We start from the raw sequence: 16409 nt of genomic DNA, 5'->3' as shown, positions 1-16409 counted from the left end.
GAATGCTGTGGCCAGTTATAAATGGCCTTGAATAACACACTAAGAAGTTTATTTTGGGGAAGGACAGTGGTGAATCACTAAAGGATTTTAAGCAGGGGCATGATCGTATATGATTTACACTGGAGAAAGCTGGTTCACTTTAGTTGCAGCGTGAAAAGGACTAGAGGTGGGGATCAGGAGACAAGGCTGGAAGCAAGGAAGCCAGGTAGGAGGCCACTGTGTTAATCTAGGCAATGGGTGACAGTGACCTGAGTTAAAGAGAAGGCTGTGGAGACAAAAAGATATTTAATTCATAGATATTAGATAACTATCTTGGTATGGGGAAGAAGGGAGAGAGAAGAGTTAAGACAAAATCCACATTCCTAGCTTGTATAATGACACAAGGATAATGACAGTGCCATTCACTGTCACCCAAGGGGAGGAACAGGTTTCACAGAGTCATGATAAATTCATTTTGGGACATGTTGAATTAAAATTGTGAACACTTGTGGGATAACCAACTAAATCTGTCCAGTAGGCAGTCATATATACAGATGTGTAGAACTCAGAAGAGCATTCTGGGCTGGAGAATCAGATGGTAACTGAAATTATGGGAGTAGACAAGCTTATCCAGAGAGAGTATGTAAAGTAAGACGGGAACAGGCCTAAGATAAAACCCTGGCAAAAAGGAAATCTGAAAGGAGAGGCATGAGGAAAACAAAGAGAATGTGGTACCACAGAAGCCAAGAAAAGAAAATATTTCGAGGAAAAACATGGTCAACAGTGACTAATACAGTTAGGATGTCCAAAAAATAAAGATTAAAAGTGTCCACTGGACTTATCAATAAGAACTTGTTAGTGACCCTGACAAAAACAGTTACAGTGGACAGAGTAAGTCAACCCACCTCCCATAAACCTGTTCATGATCCTTCAAAACCTATGTTGATCTTGCCCAGCCCTGAATGCCTCTGCCACCTAATAGTACACGTTATTAACTTTGGCACTTAATCACATATGGTCTTTCACTGTTATTCAAATAGTTCACACATGTTGATGTTGTCGATGATGCCAAGTTGACATCAGTGTTACTGCAAGTGTGGCCCATGGACCCCTGCCAGTCCATAAACTGTTTTGTTACCAATCGATGACAAGGTAAGTACAGAAATCAACAGCATGCTCTAAGAAACATTTATAGCAATTAACAGAGCAATTTTGTCTGTTGAATTAAATAAAAAATTTAGCCTTGTTATTTTCTGTGTTTTAAAAATTGTATTTTTTTTCTTTCATCTTGGCTCCACCAAAAATAAAAATTTAATTTTTCTAATGATTCACTTTTACTGTGTTTTATAAGGGATTAATTCATGATTAACTTAAGGGGGAAAAAGGGGTCATCAGAGAAGCACTGCCTGAAAACATCTTGTAAGGGCTATGGATATAGTTAGCACCCAATCTTCTGGTACTCTGAGATTGAATGAATGAATGAATGAATGACCTATGACAGGAAAATAACCAGAAATAAACAGAACCCAGGGGAAGAAAAAAATCTTTCAATGTGACTATCATACAAAGAAGATGGGACTCAGAGATGTCGAATGACTAGGCTAGAGCTTGTGAAAGCCATTTAATCAAGTGATCCAGGTTGTACCAAAACTGTGAGTGGTATTTGTCAAAAGAGAAAGAATTGGTGAGAAGGTAATTTTGCAGAGCAGTCTAGAAAGCAATGAATTCCAGAGAGCACTGTTCGATTCAACTGCCTTCTGGCAGGGAACAGTCGTCTGTGAGAAGGCTCTGAGTCAGGCTACTGCTCCTTTCCTCAAGCTGGCGGGAATGCAGCTGTACCTAACCAGGGGCCGATAAAGTGGCCCACTGAGGAATGGCTCTCTGGGAGTGGGGCTTGGCATAGAAATTATTTGGTTACATAAGGAAGTTAATCAAAAATAAAGTCAGGAAAAATCTACTAGCCTGAAGAAAATGGGAATACATTAAGCATTGTAAGTTTGGAGAAAGAAGAAATTCAGACATTTAGTTTGGCCCTGGGTTCCCAACCCCAGGCTTACAACCTCTTTATGAAAAATCTCTGAGAAAGTAAACTGGGCTCTGAGCTGCTACTCACTGGTGTCATGGTGACAAGTGGGGAGGGTCCCCGTGGGCGCTTCAGCAGCTGCTGGGCATGGAGCTGGATGTTAGCTCCTCCATCTGATGCCCTCCGGCCAAGGGGGCCCATTCCATTGAGCAGCTGCAGGGTGGGCGGCTGTAGCAGAGACTGCTCCTGCCAGGAGTAGAGTGGGAAGGACAGGCTGGTAAGATGGGGAGAAGTATGAATGAAAAGAGCAATATACTGATCTACTGTAATTAGGGGATCCATTGATTGTGATGTAGACTACAGAAATATTCCCTCTCACCTGAGCTGCTCTGCAAGAGAAATCATCCTATTCTATAAGGAAATCCTTAAATCCTGGGGAAGGTCCCTCAAAGCCTCTCAAAGGAAGCTCAAGTTTGTTTCTTCTGGAGCAAACCCTCTCCCATATCCAGGTACCTTGTACTCAAGCTGCCCCGTTGGTTGCAAATTTTGCATGGGCAACAGGTTGTGCATGAAGTTCATGTTAGGGGCCACCTGTAGGAATGGAGTCTGCGGGTTGACTCCAGGAAAGCCAGGCAGGAGCTTCTGCAGATCTTCCATTACTTCCGTGCTGATAGAAAACAGGGTGACAGAGAAGTTTGGTTAATATTCTTACTCTAAAGTGCTTATATCCCAAAATTGACAGCACTGCTATGTTCAATACAGTTTATTTTATTTTTTTACTTTCTTCCTAAATTTGTACTTCTCTCTAAGATCCCAAAGTAAAGCAGATGCCTAATGTGTGAAATCTGACTCTCTCCCATTCGACTGTTTGGGACTGGGGATCGCTATTCTTCACTGGCCACTCATGTAAAACCAACAGCTCTTGAGCCGAGAGGAAATACTGGCAGCAGTCCAGTTCGGGTTTCCAAAGCCTGGAGGTGAACAAGCAAGTTTCTAGAGAAAACGGGCCATCCGCTACAACAATAGCTGCCTGAAGTAGCAACTGATTCACCAGGGAAAGAATGCAATTATTCTTGTCAGTGCCGATAGGACAGATAAGTACTGGATGTACAGGGCTGTCATGCTACAACAGTAGGTTTTACAGCATACTTTAAAATAAGAGATCTTTCCACTAACAGAGAGACTCAGGACTCTACCCCTTTGCAGCTGACACAGTCTGTGGAGCCAGAATGTTCTCCTACTGCCTGTTTGATCATAGGCCGAGAACAAGAAACATAAAGCAAGCAAATCAGCAGGCATGGGAGTCTTTTTTGGAAATTCACTCAGAGAAAAGAGATATTTATAAGAAAACCAGCTTTGCCCCTAGTTGAACTCTCAAGAGAATTCTTGCCACAACCTTCTCTTCCCTACTCAGCAAAGAAAATATCCAGAAAGAGGTAAGGCTATTTTTAATGCTGACAGTCTCCAACTGTAGAACAAAAATGGAGTGAGTTGGCATTTAGTCTAATTCCCCAATGTGAGGCATGAGGGACTGCTTTGGGAAAACACTTTGAGAACCTGGTGTGGTTTTGGATTTTGGTTCACAAAATTTTATTTGTCCACGTATATAAATAGCATCATATCATTGTCCACTTGTCCTGGCCACTGGGTTAGACCTCATCTGGGAGGTACAATGAAGTAGGAAACATGTGCAATGGTAGGTCAGGTGGCAATTCTTTGCCCTGGTGTTAATAAGGGCTGGTACTCACCGTGGGTCAGCCACACCCACTGTGTGCCTCCTCATTGACAAATAGCGGACCAATGCTTCAGGGGAAGGCTCTTCACCCTCATCACTGTCCAAGTTCACTGTCCCATCCGGCTGAGGTGGAGGGAAACATCACAAAATTAGAAATAAAAAGTAAGGAAAGGAAGGATCTGAGAAAGAAGGTGGTTTCAGCTGACAACTACCACGGGGTGCTACTTGCCTCCACAATTTGGTTCTCTGGGTTGATCAGCTGCACCTGGGGAACGCTGATGTTCATGGCAGTACCTGCCTGCTCCGCCTGGAAAGCAGTACATATGTACACAGACATACCTTAACATTAGAGGGAAATAATGATAGTCTTTCAAAGTAGTCTTGATTGCTAAAAGTCTATGTTTCCTTGATTGCTAAAGTCTTTGGTTCATCTGCCCTTAGAAGCCACAACAAGGAAGCATTCTGTTGAGAAGACAGTATCTCCCAATGATTTGTTATTTCTTAAAAAAAGAAGAAAAATCAACTATTGTTGCCCATCCATCCTCTGTCAAAGAAAGGTGCAGATCTTTGATTGACCTCTGACAAATGAAGAGATGACAAATGGGAGGAGAGAGGTAAGGAAGATGAGGAAACTCTCTTGACTCAGGTTAGTGAGCAATAGCTAACCCTTACCCCCTGGTGTTACTTGTCCTGAACTAGGTCACTGGAGTTATTGCCCACCTGGATATTGACTGGTGCTTGAAAGGCCATGGCTCGGGGCATGCTAGGAAGTGCTCCGAGACGCAGGGTTTTATGTCTCCTATGTCGATCACACAGCAGGCTGTAGATTGCACTATAGTGATCATAGGCATCTGATCTTAATGACTACCAAGAGAGAAGGGAAAGAGTGGGAAAAAAAAACAAACCCCGGTGAAATGGCATGTCAATGACCAAAACCTTTTCAGTAACAACATTAGATGACCAAAGCACCTTCTTTCCTCTTTCCAAGGCCCAGGGAAGGGCAGAGGAAGAAAAATAGGAGGAGAACAAAAAGACCCAAGTTCCCAGGAAGGAGAAAAAGTGGAAAACGCAGGATAGAGGAATGACTGCTACATCTCACTTTGTCCTCCCCTCCTTTGGAGATACCTGTAATGTCCGCTCTTTGTCCAAGCCCATGTCCTCCATGGCCAGGAGGACATCCTCATTCAGGGAGTCCATCTGTCTTTCTTCTTTTAGCTGTTGGCATTCAGCTATTAACTGTAACATACAAAGAGGCAAGCTGTCAAGCCCCCAATTAGCCATGTCAATATGACATATCATATACAATGACCAAGCTGTTCCATACCTCCTAGCTTAGGATTTTTTTGGCCTCAAAGTCTAATAAGCAAGATAGCCAGGGTGATCAGCTGTGAGCAGACAAGATCCCCCTATTTCCTGAGCTCCTTGGGGTACCTGGGATGGCCACAACGGTTTAAATAAAGGTATACTACAGAAGCCATTGAACTGAACACACTAAGAGGAAGAAGATATTCCCATGGAGAGTGAGCTACAGAATCGTGGGCTATACTGTCTGAAAAGCCAAAATCAGACTATAATTTGGGGACAAATGGTAGGTCTCCAACAGTTCAGCTGGTTTTACATTTCTTGCTTGCTTCACTTGCTGCACTGGTATTATACGATAGTTTGTTCCCAGCGCCTGCCTTTTCAGGTCATGGCCTGATTACAATCACATGCAAAAGATACTGCAGCAGCTCTAAAAGGAGTTCCCTGAGGCGACGGTGCCCAGCTCACCCTGTCAAAGTTGGGATCCACGTCCCCTAGCTTCATCCACTTGTGCCTGCAGATCTGCTCCATTGAGAGGCGCTTATTCGGGTCTAACACCAGCATGTGGCGGATCAAGTGCTCACACTCTGCAACAGACAAACAGCCCACCTTCAATCTCTGGTGAGGGGAGGCTGAGGAACCAGTGGAACTGAGGAACTAGGGCAAGGCCAGCGGGAAGACTATCAAGCTCCTTGCTTCCAGTTTTGTCTCTCTTGCTCCTTGAACCTACCTCTTTCATTGCTTACTTCAGAAGGAGCTGGGCAAAGGCAGATAGAGATGGAAAAGAGAGAAATTCAGATGTGGTAATCTGGTTAATGCCTTCACTAAAGTCTGACCAAAAACAGACTGAGGATAATCCATGAATTTCTTTTATTTACATTACGCATGGCCCCATTTAATACAATTAATGAAAGTCATCTAAAGAACTCCAGTATCTCACAAGGTTCTCAAAATATTCAGTTCTGTCCTATGTGAGCATTAATGCTTTTGGCTTAGGTGTGCAATAGCTCTTTTTGAAATTCGGGGAATTTGAAATTTCTGATGGCACAAGGTGTGTGGGGAGAGACACAGGCACAGGTAGCTACCTATCTACCACACACTGGGATTCGGCTAGCCTTATTTATCGTTTTCACAATGTTATTTATACACTCACAGGTATATAAAAGTGGGCTGTGAGCTACAGAGATTCAGATCAATAGATATTTTTCTCTGGGAGCTCATATTACAAATTATATTACAGAAAGAACAATGGATTCAAAAATCAGAAACCTATAATCTGATATCAAAACCACCCTCTAAGTTTTCTTGTCTGTAAATTGAGGGTACCAAGGATGATGTGGGAATAGAAGTTGTGACGAAGGTGGTGATGATGTTGATGATAAAACAGCAGTATTAACACATTATTCTCATTTTAGAAATGATAGAATTTGGGCACAGAGAAGTTAAGATACTTTTCCAAGGCCACATGGTTATTAAGTCAGATTTTAAACCAGACGGTCTGTCTCTTCTCCTGGCGCTCTTAACCACAATGCTATACCGCCCTTATACTGCAGAGTTATGGCCCTTAGGAACCCGGCTGCACAGCGGGAGGTGAGCAGCAAGGGAGTGAGCGAAGCTTCATCTGTATTTACAGCCAACTCCACATCTCTTGCATCCCCACCTGACCTCCGCCTGTCAGATCAGTGGCGGCATTAGACTCTCATAGGAGCGTGATCCCTACTGTAAACTGCACATGTGAGGGATCTAGGTTTCGCGCTTCTTATGAGAATCTAATGCCTGATGATCTGCAGTGGAGCTGAGGTGGTGATGCTAGTGCTGGGGAGCGGCTACAAATACAAATTATCATTAGCAGAGAGGTTTGCCTGCAAAATAAATGTAGTGTGCCTGAATCATCCTGAAACCACCTCCACCATGGAAAACCTGTCTTCCATGAAAATGGTCCCCAGTGCATTATGGGAATCCAAATCCCTGAACCAATAATTTAACATCTTTATCCAAGCCACCATCATCTCTCACTAGAGTACTATAAAAGTCTCCTAAATGGTCTTTCTCTGCTTCATTCTTATTCTAGTCCAATCTATCCTCCATACAAAAGCAAAAGGGATTTTTCCAAAGCTTAAATCTGAGCATATCACTACCTTGCTTATAATTCTTAATCTCTTCCCATAACCCTCAGAATAAAATCGAAATTCCTAGGCATTTTCTGTCTTTGCACATGCTTAAACACACTCCCACTTAAGGGCCTTTACACTTGCTCCTTCCTTTAGCTGGAATGGCTGCTCCTCAGAGCTTCACATGGCAAGCTCCTCGTCATTCAGGTAAGAGCTTAAATGTATCTTCCTCAGAAAGCTCTTCCCTGACCACCTACTGTAAAGTAGGCCTCCAGTCACTCCATTACGGAACACTAATTTTCTTCACACTAATGATTTCCTAGTGAAACCATCTTGTTTATATATTTTCTTCTTTATTGTCTAACTCCCTCACTGTAATGTAAGGCCTACGTCTCTCTTACTGCTGTACACAGTATCAAATCTCTAATGCCTGAAATGGTTATTATACCTAACCATTTAGGAGCTGCATAAATATCTACTGAATATATAAATAAATAGTTGTTGAATATTTACTCTAATCAAATGAGATTATATTTGTGAAAATGCTTTTTAAAATATAAAATTCTCTATAATTAAAAAAAATTTTTGTTTCTATTATAACTGTCCTGAAAACAAAACTGGCCAGTGAAAATAAGACTAATACATTATTAATTTTAAAATACTTTCTATATACCAGGCACTGTGCTTACCCACTTTATTTCATTTAATCTTCACAACAACCTTAAGTTAGATACTATTATTAGCCCTATTTATAAATGAAGAAGAAAGAAGATTTTAAAAAGTTAAATAGACCGGGCACGATGGCTCATGCCTATAATCCTAGCACTCTGGGAGGCCGAGGCAGGTGGATCGTTTGAGCTCAGGAGTTCAAGACCAGCCAGAGCAAGAGTGAGACCCCTGTCTCTACTAAAACAAATAGAAAGAAATTAGATGGACAACTAAAACTATATAGAAAAAATTAGCTGGGCATGGTGGCACATGCCTGTAGTCCCAGCTACTCGGGAGGCTGAGGCAGAAGGATTGCTTGAGCCCCAGGAGTTTGAGGTTGCTGTGAGCTAGGCTGACGCCACGGCACTCTAGCCCAGGCAACAGAGTGAGACTCTGTCTGGAAAAAAAAAAAAAAAAAGTTAAATAATGTACTCGGCGTCACAAAGTAATGGCAAAATTGGGACTTCTAAGGTATGCTCTTGACTACCCTGTTATACATCTTCATGTGAATTTCAGTACTGTTTGGTCTATTTTTCCAGGGTGAATTCAACTCTGCAGTTTCTACATCATTTGACGAACAGCATTCTTTATTATTGTCTTCAAATGAATACTAAGGGTAATTAAAATAAATTACTCTAGGTGGCTTACTCCTGTAATCCTAGCACTCTGGGAGGCCAAAGCAGGATTGCTTGAGGTCAGGAGTTCAAGACCAGCCTGAGCAGGAGTGAGATCCCATCTCTACAAAAACTAGAAAAATTAGCCGGGTGTGGTGGCACGCCTGTAGTTTTAGCTACTTAGGAGGCTGAGGCAGGAGGATCACTCTAGCTCAGGAGTTTGAGGTTGCAGTAAGCTATGATGACACCACTGCACTGTAGCCAGGGCAAGTGAGTAAGACTCTGTCTCCAAAAAAAAAAAAAAATTACTCTTGACTTTTAATATATTCTAACTTTAAAAGAAAATACAACAAAGTCCCTATATAAAAATGAATTTATATCAGGCATCAATTTGTTTTTGCTTTATGATTAAAAGTATACTCAAATGCAGTGTAAATCCAAAAGACTATAGCTCCCACATTTCCATAAAACAGAGTAAATATCATCTACAACATTAAGCTTTATTAAAATTAATGTTTGCAGGCTGGGTGCGGCGGCTCACACCTATAATCCTAACACTGTGGGAGGCCGAGGCAGGTGGATTGTTTGAGCTCAGGAGTTTGAGACCAACCTGAGCAAGGGCGAGACTCTGTCTCTACTAAAAAGAGAAAGAAATTATATGGGCAACTAAAAATATATACAGAAACAATTAGGCGGGCATGGTGGTGCATGCCTGTAGTCCCAGCTACTCAGGAGGCTAAGGCAGGAGGATGGCTTGAGCCCAGGAGTTTGAGGTTGCTGTGAGCTAGGGTGATGCCACGGCACTCTAGCCCAGGCAAGAAAGTGAGATGCTGTCTCAAAAATAAATAAATAAAAAAAAAATTAATGTTTGCAGAGTAGCAAGGCTAGACCCCACAAGTGTAGCACCTGTATAGATTATAAATATCATTGACACACATGTTTATGATCTTTAATTACCTAAGAGAAAAAAAATGTTCTTAATTTAGAAAGTTGCTAAAGCTAAGGACTCCTGTGTAGGGAGAAGGCCTGGGCCAAATTGTTGCTAAGGCCTCTAGGTGGCACTCTCCTGTTTTCCTTTGGTCTCCACATACAATTTAGTGCATACAATCAGAGGACCAAGGCCAAATGGTGTTCAGTTACAGGCCTGCTCTAAAAGAGATTTATTCGAGGCAATTTCCTTAGAAGCAAAAAATCAACAGCACCATAGTAAGTCCTAATTAGAAGATGTATCTAGTTCAATTTCAGGATCTTAAAAACTCTATTTAGTCATCCTTAACCATTCATTATTTGGCCTCAGATGCCTTGAAAAATCTCAAATATTTGCGCCAGAATTTATACACAAAAATTTGCATAAGAGTCCCAGAAACTTGCCATAGATTCCCTAGATGTCTACAGGTCCTAGATTATGAACTCCTGGTTACAATGTAATACCTCAAGGACCAGAGCTTTTTTTATCTTGTCTGTCCTACATAATATCGAACTTGAAAGGGAACATAAATCTAACACTTATCATGTGTTGCACAGATGGTAAAATATGACAAAATGCAGAAAGCTAGAGTCTCATCATCAACTCATACTTCCTAAATGTCATATAGCTCATGAAATTAAATTCAGACAAGATTTGAACACACCATTCTACATAAAATGTGGAAATAGGGTGAAAACGAAGAAAATAAATGCTCTCTAACCTAATAACACAATCAACCATAGGACATTCAATTTGAAAGAGTGGAAAGAGGGGGCCCTCAGATCAACAGGTACAAAACATCAACTTTTCCAGATGCCAAGAAGTACTCCATTTTAATGTCTAAAATGGCCCCATCACTTGTTCCCTCCCAAAAGGCAGAGCCTTTGATGCTGATGACACTGAAGGCAACGTACGAATATGCTGCTCTGTTGTGAGCGCCAGAGAAGCAGCTTCCCTTCAGAGGCTGTTTTCATCTGCTCCTGTAAGACGCCAAGCAGTCTCCGCAATGGAAATCGCTGTGGGCCCATGAAACTCGATATGCCAACAGAATGTTAACTAGAGGATGCGCAGCGCGGCCCTGCACCGCTGCGCTGACAGGCGTTTGGATGACGTTCTGGAGCGAGAGCTGCTGTATGGGCAGGGTCCTAAAATGGGAATTAAGTTGAGATTGCCAGTGTAAGTCCATCTAAGCAGGCAAAATATTTTTTCTTTTTTGTCCTTGATAACACCTTTCTCTAAGAGGTTACGACAAACCAGAACAATTCTTGGCAGATATCTTCTCCATAAACCCTGCAGATGTGACTGAAAGTATGAATGTCCCTTTAGCACATTGAGAGAATAAAAGTAAGAGAAAGACAGCAAAGAGTAAAAAACAAAATGGGGAAGAAGGGAATTAAAGATTAATACAGCAACTCATTCAACAATATTATTTAATAATAATTATTAACATTTAGTGAGCACTTACATGATAGGCAGAGTGCTAAATCTTTTAAGTAAATTAAAGTACTTAATTTGCATATCAACTCCTATTACTATTATCACCATTTTATATATAAAGAAATTAAAAATCAGAAAAGTTAAGAAATTTGACCAACAATAAGATAATAATAAGATAAGAGGCAGAGGCAGGATACAAATTCTGGTCAGTCTTACTCCAAAGAATTCTTAATGTATTATATGTAGTACCTAAAATAAATTAATTATTGGTGTTCTAGGTAGTAGCCAGCATATCTTTATAAAAAAAAAAGTCAAAACAATTTAATTCCCTCCTCTGACAGATCAAATGCCATATCATCTCCACAGGTTTCATCATGCCAGAATCACCCACAGGCTAGGTTAGTATTACAAAATGAGCTAGGTCTGAACGCTAAGAACAAGCTAGAAAATAGCTTTAAGAGGGAATGGCAAGTTGGATGAATTCAGAAAGCAGGGACTTAAGAACATCTAAGTGGGAGAGGACTGCCCTAATAATTTTGCTGGTGAGGTTTAAATACACTATAGCAGAGCAAACTTACTTATATTCTCTGGTCATTGTAAGGTGATGAAGACTGTGATAGAAGGCTTGAAACAATAGGTTTCCCAAATCAAGGAATGATAGACAAGGAGAAATGATAGGCAGAAAATTAGGGAACTGGATCATTATAATCTTCAGGCTGGTCCTATGAAGGAGGGCAAGCTAACTGTTCCTTAAACCAGTGGTCCCCAACCTTTTTGGCACTAGGGACTGGTTTCATAGAAGACAATTTTTCCACAGACAGGAGCTGGGGGTGAGTAGGGGAGGATGTTGAGTGCTGGGGAGTGGCTGTAAATACAGATGAAGCTACGCACACTCGCCTCCTGTTATGTGGCCCTATACTGGTCTGTGGCCCGGGGGTTGGGGACAGCAGCCTTAAACCCTTTATGCAATGCCAAAGTATGAAACATGGCAAAGCAATCATTTTCAGTTCTGTAGCAAAGGAACGGTATAACAGAAATTGAGTCATGGATTCTTTCTGGCCACATAAAGCTGCTTTGAGCTGGTGGAAACAAAAGACATCTGCGTGACAGAGGCATGGGAAGAGTGAAAGGAAGTAGCAACTAGCCAGAAAATTCATGCTTCTTACAGGTGTCTGTTATGGTCTAGTTTCTCATGTACCCTTTCCAGTCATTACTAGGTGTGTTCAAAGGTAATTCCAAAGCCCAAGAGTTCTTTATTTTCAATAATTTTAAGAAACTTCTTAGTAATGTTTACTTCTTAACAATAAATTACTTCTAGTGCAATTCAAACTTTTAAGGAGGGTTCTATTTTTCTAAATCTAAAAAAGAAACAAAAAATAACTTGGCTATTAAATCTCTAAAACATGTTTCTATGGAAAATAAATAACTTTACAAACATTTTTTAAAAGTTAAAATGGTATTAAAGTCTTAAGCTTTTCAGAACAAGGATACTATGCAATACGCTGCCTGACTCTGCTACCCATTCACATTATCCAGCTCAGGTGCTGGTCTGGGAGAGAACTGATGCTACCACAGCAAATAAATAGAACAAAATTGATGCATAGTCTGCAATGGCAATCTCAGGATGGAGCAACATGGCTTTGAGACTTACAAATGTTTGTGACACAAAACTCCTCTTCAATGCTGTCTGCCTTTTCCAAAAAGAAACATCACACACAAAACATACTGTTTTTCTACATGAAAAGAAAGTAAAGTCTGTCATAATGTCCTGATCCTGTCATAATCACACAAAGAATAGTATGACTATGTTGCAATGTCATGATCCTTACAGAAATAATTAAAAAGTAAATCAATAAGAAATCATGAGTGTTTTTGCCAAGATACCTTCTCTGACCAGAGTTAGGAATCTTTGCTCTGCTTATGAATGAAGCCCTAGAAATGACATTTTATTAATATGCCCAAGGAAACCCTGTCATAGTCAACTGCCAGCTAAAGTCAAACCTATTTTACATAGTCACTATTTTAAAAATCTAAACAAAGTAGACACATGGTCTTCAAATAAGACATCTGTATGTATAAATAACATACGCTAAATGTGCTAATCTATAGATGCATTCAGAGATTGTATAAATGCTAAATACAATCACATAAAATATAGGGGTTCTGTTGGTGCACTAAAATTTTGTTTATATTGGATGTTGCTAGAACAATGGTAGTATACGGATTGGAATACTTGTACTTAATAAATTTTGATACATTATTGCTAAAATAGAAATAAATAAACATTTCTAAATCCCAAATTCAAGGACTGGTTATTTAAAGTAATAGTCAATGCCACAATTTTACAAAAACAAAGAAAATACACAATCTTTGAATTAACTGTAATAGAACTTAAGCCATAACAGTATTGGTTGTAATAAGATTTTACTCATAAAAAATAAACATTGAGATTAACTTCTTTAATACAAAGGCACTAAGAAAAAAACTGTCTTGTTTTGAAACCATTTACTTTCAGTTCTTATGGGGAAGAAAAATGGGAGTTCCATACAACTGGAATATAGGAGTAAAATTTCAAAAAAGGTATTCCAACAGCAAGTAAGATCAGAAAAGAAAATGGAGAGTTCTTGATTTAACTACAAATTCCAACACCGGTGGTTTCTGAAAAGTATTATAATCAGAATATTCTGCAATAGAAGTAAAGTTCCTTATAATTCTAAATCTTGTGAGACACTTTCAGTGACTGAACATAGAGACCACAGGGAGATGGTTTGGAACAATTTAGCAAATAGAGATGGAGCTCATAAGAAAAGCTTCTACAGGAATCAATAAACTTAGGTGGAGAGCCTTTTCTCTTCAGTTTTAATAGTTTACCAACCTGAGATAGACTGAGGAGAAAAAAAGTATTTGACCCACATATCTCCATTTATTAGAAAAATAACACCTATTTCTTGAACTTTTCTTATTTTTAGTTTTTCTAGGAGGGTGTGATGCTGCCAGAATTAAGTTTCAGAAATCAGGAGATCCTGGCCTAAAGGCTGAGGATGCCAACATTTAGCTCTAGCCCAACCTTGAAAAGACCCCGGCTTGCTACACTGTTTTACTGGAGGCTGATCATTTTGCATTTCATATTGAAATATTTTTCTGAGTCCTAATATCAGTCATTATATATAACAAAATTCTGCCTCACTTTTATTCCAGAGTCCAAGACACAGTTCCTGTTACTAACTAACTTTTTTTGATAAGTTATCCAAACGTAATACAGATGGACAAAGATATTCATTCCAGGACTCTCCTGATGCTTGGAATAACTTACCAGATATGTATTTACTGAGAATTAAAATACAGTCAGAGATGGTTAGATGGTCTCTGAAGCCACAGTGCCAGGGTTCAAACCTCAGCTCTGCCACTTACTAGATGTGGGCATGTTACTTATCTTTACCGTGCCTCAATTTTATCTATCAAATGACCTATCTTATAGACGACCTCATACAATAGCCTACCTCAGAGAGTTGTTTTGAATATTAAATAAGTTAATGCAACAGCGCCTGGTACGTAGAAAGTGTTCAATAAATGTTAGCTATTAACCAAATCTCTGGAGTCCTTCCACTTTGAACTTTCTCCCTTTCTCTATTTTTCTATTTAGGGTTGCCATGGCCAGAAGACAGTTTGAAAAGGCTAATAACAAACAGGGCAGTACCAATATTTATCCACTGGTTTTCTATTATGTTGGGTCAAATCACGGGGATAGTCAGGAAGGCCTGCTTCACTCTGAAGGAGTTCTAGCCTCTTTTCTGATATCATTTGTGATTGCTACATTCACTGACATGAAAGCACTACACAGATTTTCTCTCTAGTGGTGCAATATGCCTCAAAAGGCATGAGAGAACTGCTTTGAGGACTCTCAGCCCCTTCATATATGGAGTCCGGTGAGTGAGCTACTTTAATCCTCTGTCCCATTCTCTCTAAACAAAGTGCTTTTAGCCAAGCAAGATGCTGTGTCGCTCTTGATGAGTAAGCCAATCAGGGCAGAGTTGTTTGCCTCTAAGTAGAAGCTTTTTGGCAGTAGCTGCAGGGTACATTCTCCATCAGAAGCATTATGTAAGCCTGGGCCTTGCATTCCCAGTGATAAAATGCTTATGCAGTATTACAATTAATTAAGTCACAATGAAGTCTAATCAATAAAGACTCAAAAATATTGTCCACAAGAGATCTCTATGTACTTGCCAACACTGCAGTTTTTTCACTGTAAATTAATTTTCCTTCCATTAAATAAACGATCTTACTATGTTTGCTAGCAGGTGGTCTAATAGGGGAATAAGGCAAACTAGGTTTTAAGTACATTTCTAATGGTTCTTAAAAATATATTGCCAGTGAATGAATTTGGTCCTCAAAAAATTTAAGTTGTTGGCTTCCACTGGTAGAAGGGGGAGTCAGAGGAAACATCTGCTAACACACGTGGCCAGGCCAGGTCTCATCTTCTGCAACAACTCAAGAAAACAACAAGTTTCAACTTTTAATCCTTCTATAATTTAGGCTCAGGGTTTTACCTAACTGCTCTCTGGAATGCTCTGAGAAGTTTAATCCAAAAACATTGGTATGGACCAAACTTATTTTACTTGGGATATAGAAAGCCCACTCTAAAGTAGATCAAAACATCTTTTTAAACCTAGAAGTCATTTGCCTTGGTCATCTTCATAATAACCCATATAAAAAAAAGTACAAAAAAACTAATTGGTTTGATAAACAAATAATTCAGATCATCATTTTAATAATATAACACAAGAGTCTAATGTAAGATTCTATAGTTAAGTGGTGATGATTTAGTTTTTCATTCAGAAATATCTGCTATTTGTTTGTTTGTTTGTTGTTTGAGACAGAGTCTTACTCTGTTGTCTGGGCTGCAGTTCAGCAGCATCATCATAGCTCACTGCAACCTGGGCTCAAGCAATCCTTCTGCCTCAACCTCCTGAGCAGCTGGGACCACAGGCATTTGCTCCCACTGTGCCTGGATAATTTTTCTATTTTTTGTGGAGATGAGGTCTCACTATGTTGCTCAGGCTGGTCTCAAACTTCTGGCCTCAAGCAATCCTCCCAAAGTGCTAGGATGGGTTTATATCCTTATTACCAGGTGCTATTAGGTTTTATGGATGTTGATGTGCAAAACACATTTCTGATACCAAGAGGCTTATATTCTGGGGGGGATGAGTGGAAGACATATACATGATTATAAAACTAGGTGGTCTCAGATCAATTCAACTTCACATAAATCCTCTTTTAAATTTATACCATTGTTATTCCAACTTGAAAATGCATGTTTTCAATACATGTCAGGATGCCTGTGAAAAGAAGCTTGTATCAAACAAACAAGACCAAGCATAGAAATATCCACTAATTGTGAGGATACTTCATTCCACACATTACTGACAATAAAGAAAAGCTTAGAATTCTTGAACTAACTGTATCCATTTGTAGAGCACGGCTTCCCACACAGAAGTAGATACTCCGGAATTCAACTTGGCTAGAAGCAGCCAGA

General features: G+C 39.9%; 1 protein-coding gene across 7 annotated transcripts in view; it reads right to left on the bottom strand.

The window, feature by feature from the left end:
• The window catches only part of SIK3 (SIK family kinase 3), a 231255-nt gene that overhangs the window by 25068 nt on the left and 189778 nt on the right, over window positions 1-16409 (bottom strand). For 5 of the 7 annotated variants that reach the window (XM_045556413.1, XM_045556417.1, XM_045556414.1 and 2 more), the window contains exons 7-13: window positions 5508-5626; window positions 4863-4973; window positions 4458-4601; window positions 3967-4044; window positions 3751-3860; window positions 2516-2669; window positions 2093-2248 (exon numbers count right to left, since the gene is read on the bottom strand). In XM_045556413.1, coding sequence (XP_045412369.1) covers window positions 2093-2248; window positions 2516-2669; window positions 3751-3860; window positions 3967-4044; window positions 4458-4601; window positions 4863-4973; window positions 5508-5626 — 872 coding nt within the window. The remainder of the gene's footprint in view (window positions 1-2092; window positions 2249-2515; window positions 2670-3750; window positions 3861-3966; window positions 4045-4457; window positions 4602-4862; window positions 4974-5507; window positions 5627-16409) is intronic. The other 2 variants (XM_045556416.1, XM_045556418.1) reach the window with 1 other exon arrangement.

Source organism: Lemur catta, chromosome 7 (genome assembly GCF_020740605.2).
Source record: "Lemur catta isolate mLemCat1 chromosome 7, mLemCat1.pri, whole genome shotgun sequence".
NCBI lineage: Eukaryota > Metazoa > Chordata > Mammalia > Primates > Lemuridae > Lemur > Lemur catta.
The sequence above is the reverse complement of the archived record's forward strand: the minus strand, read 5'-3'. Positions and strand labels throughout refer to the sequence as shown.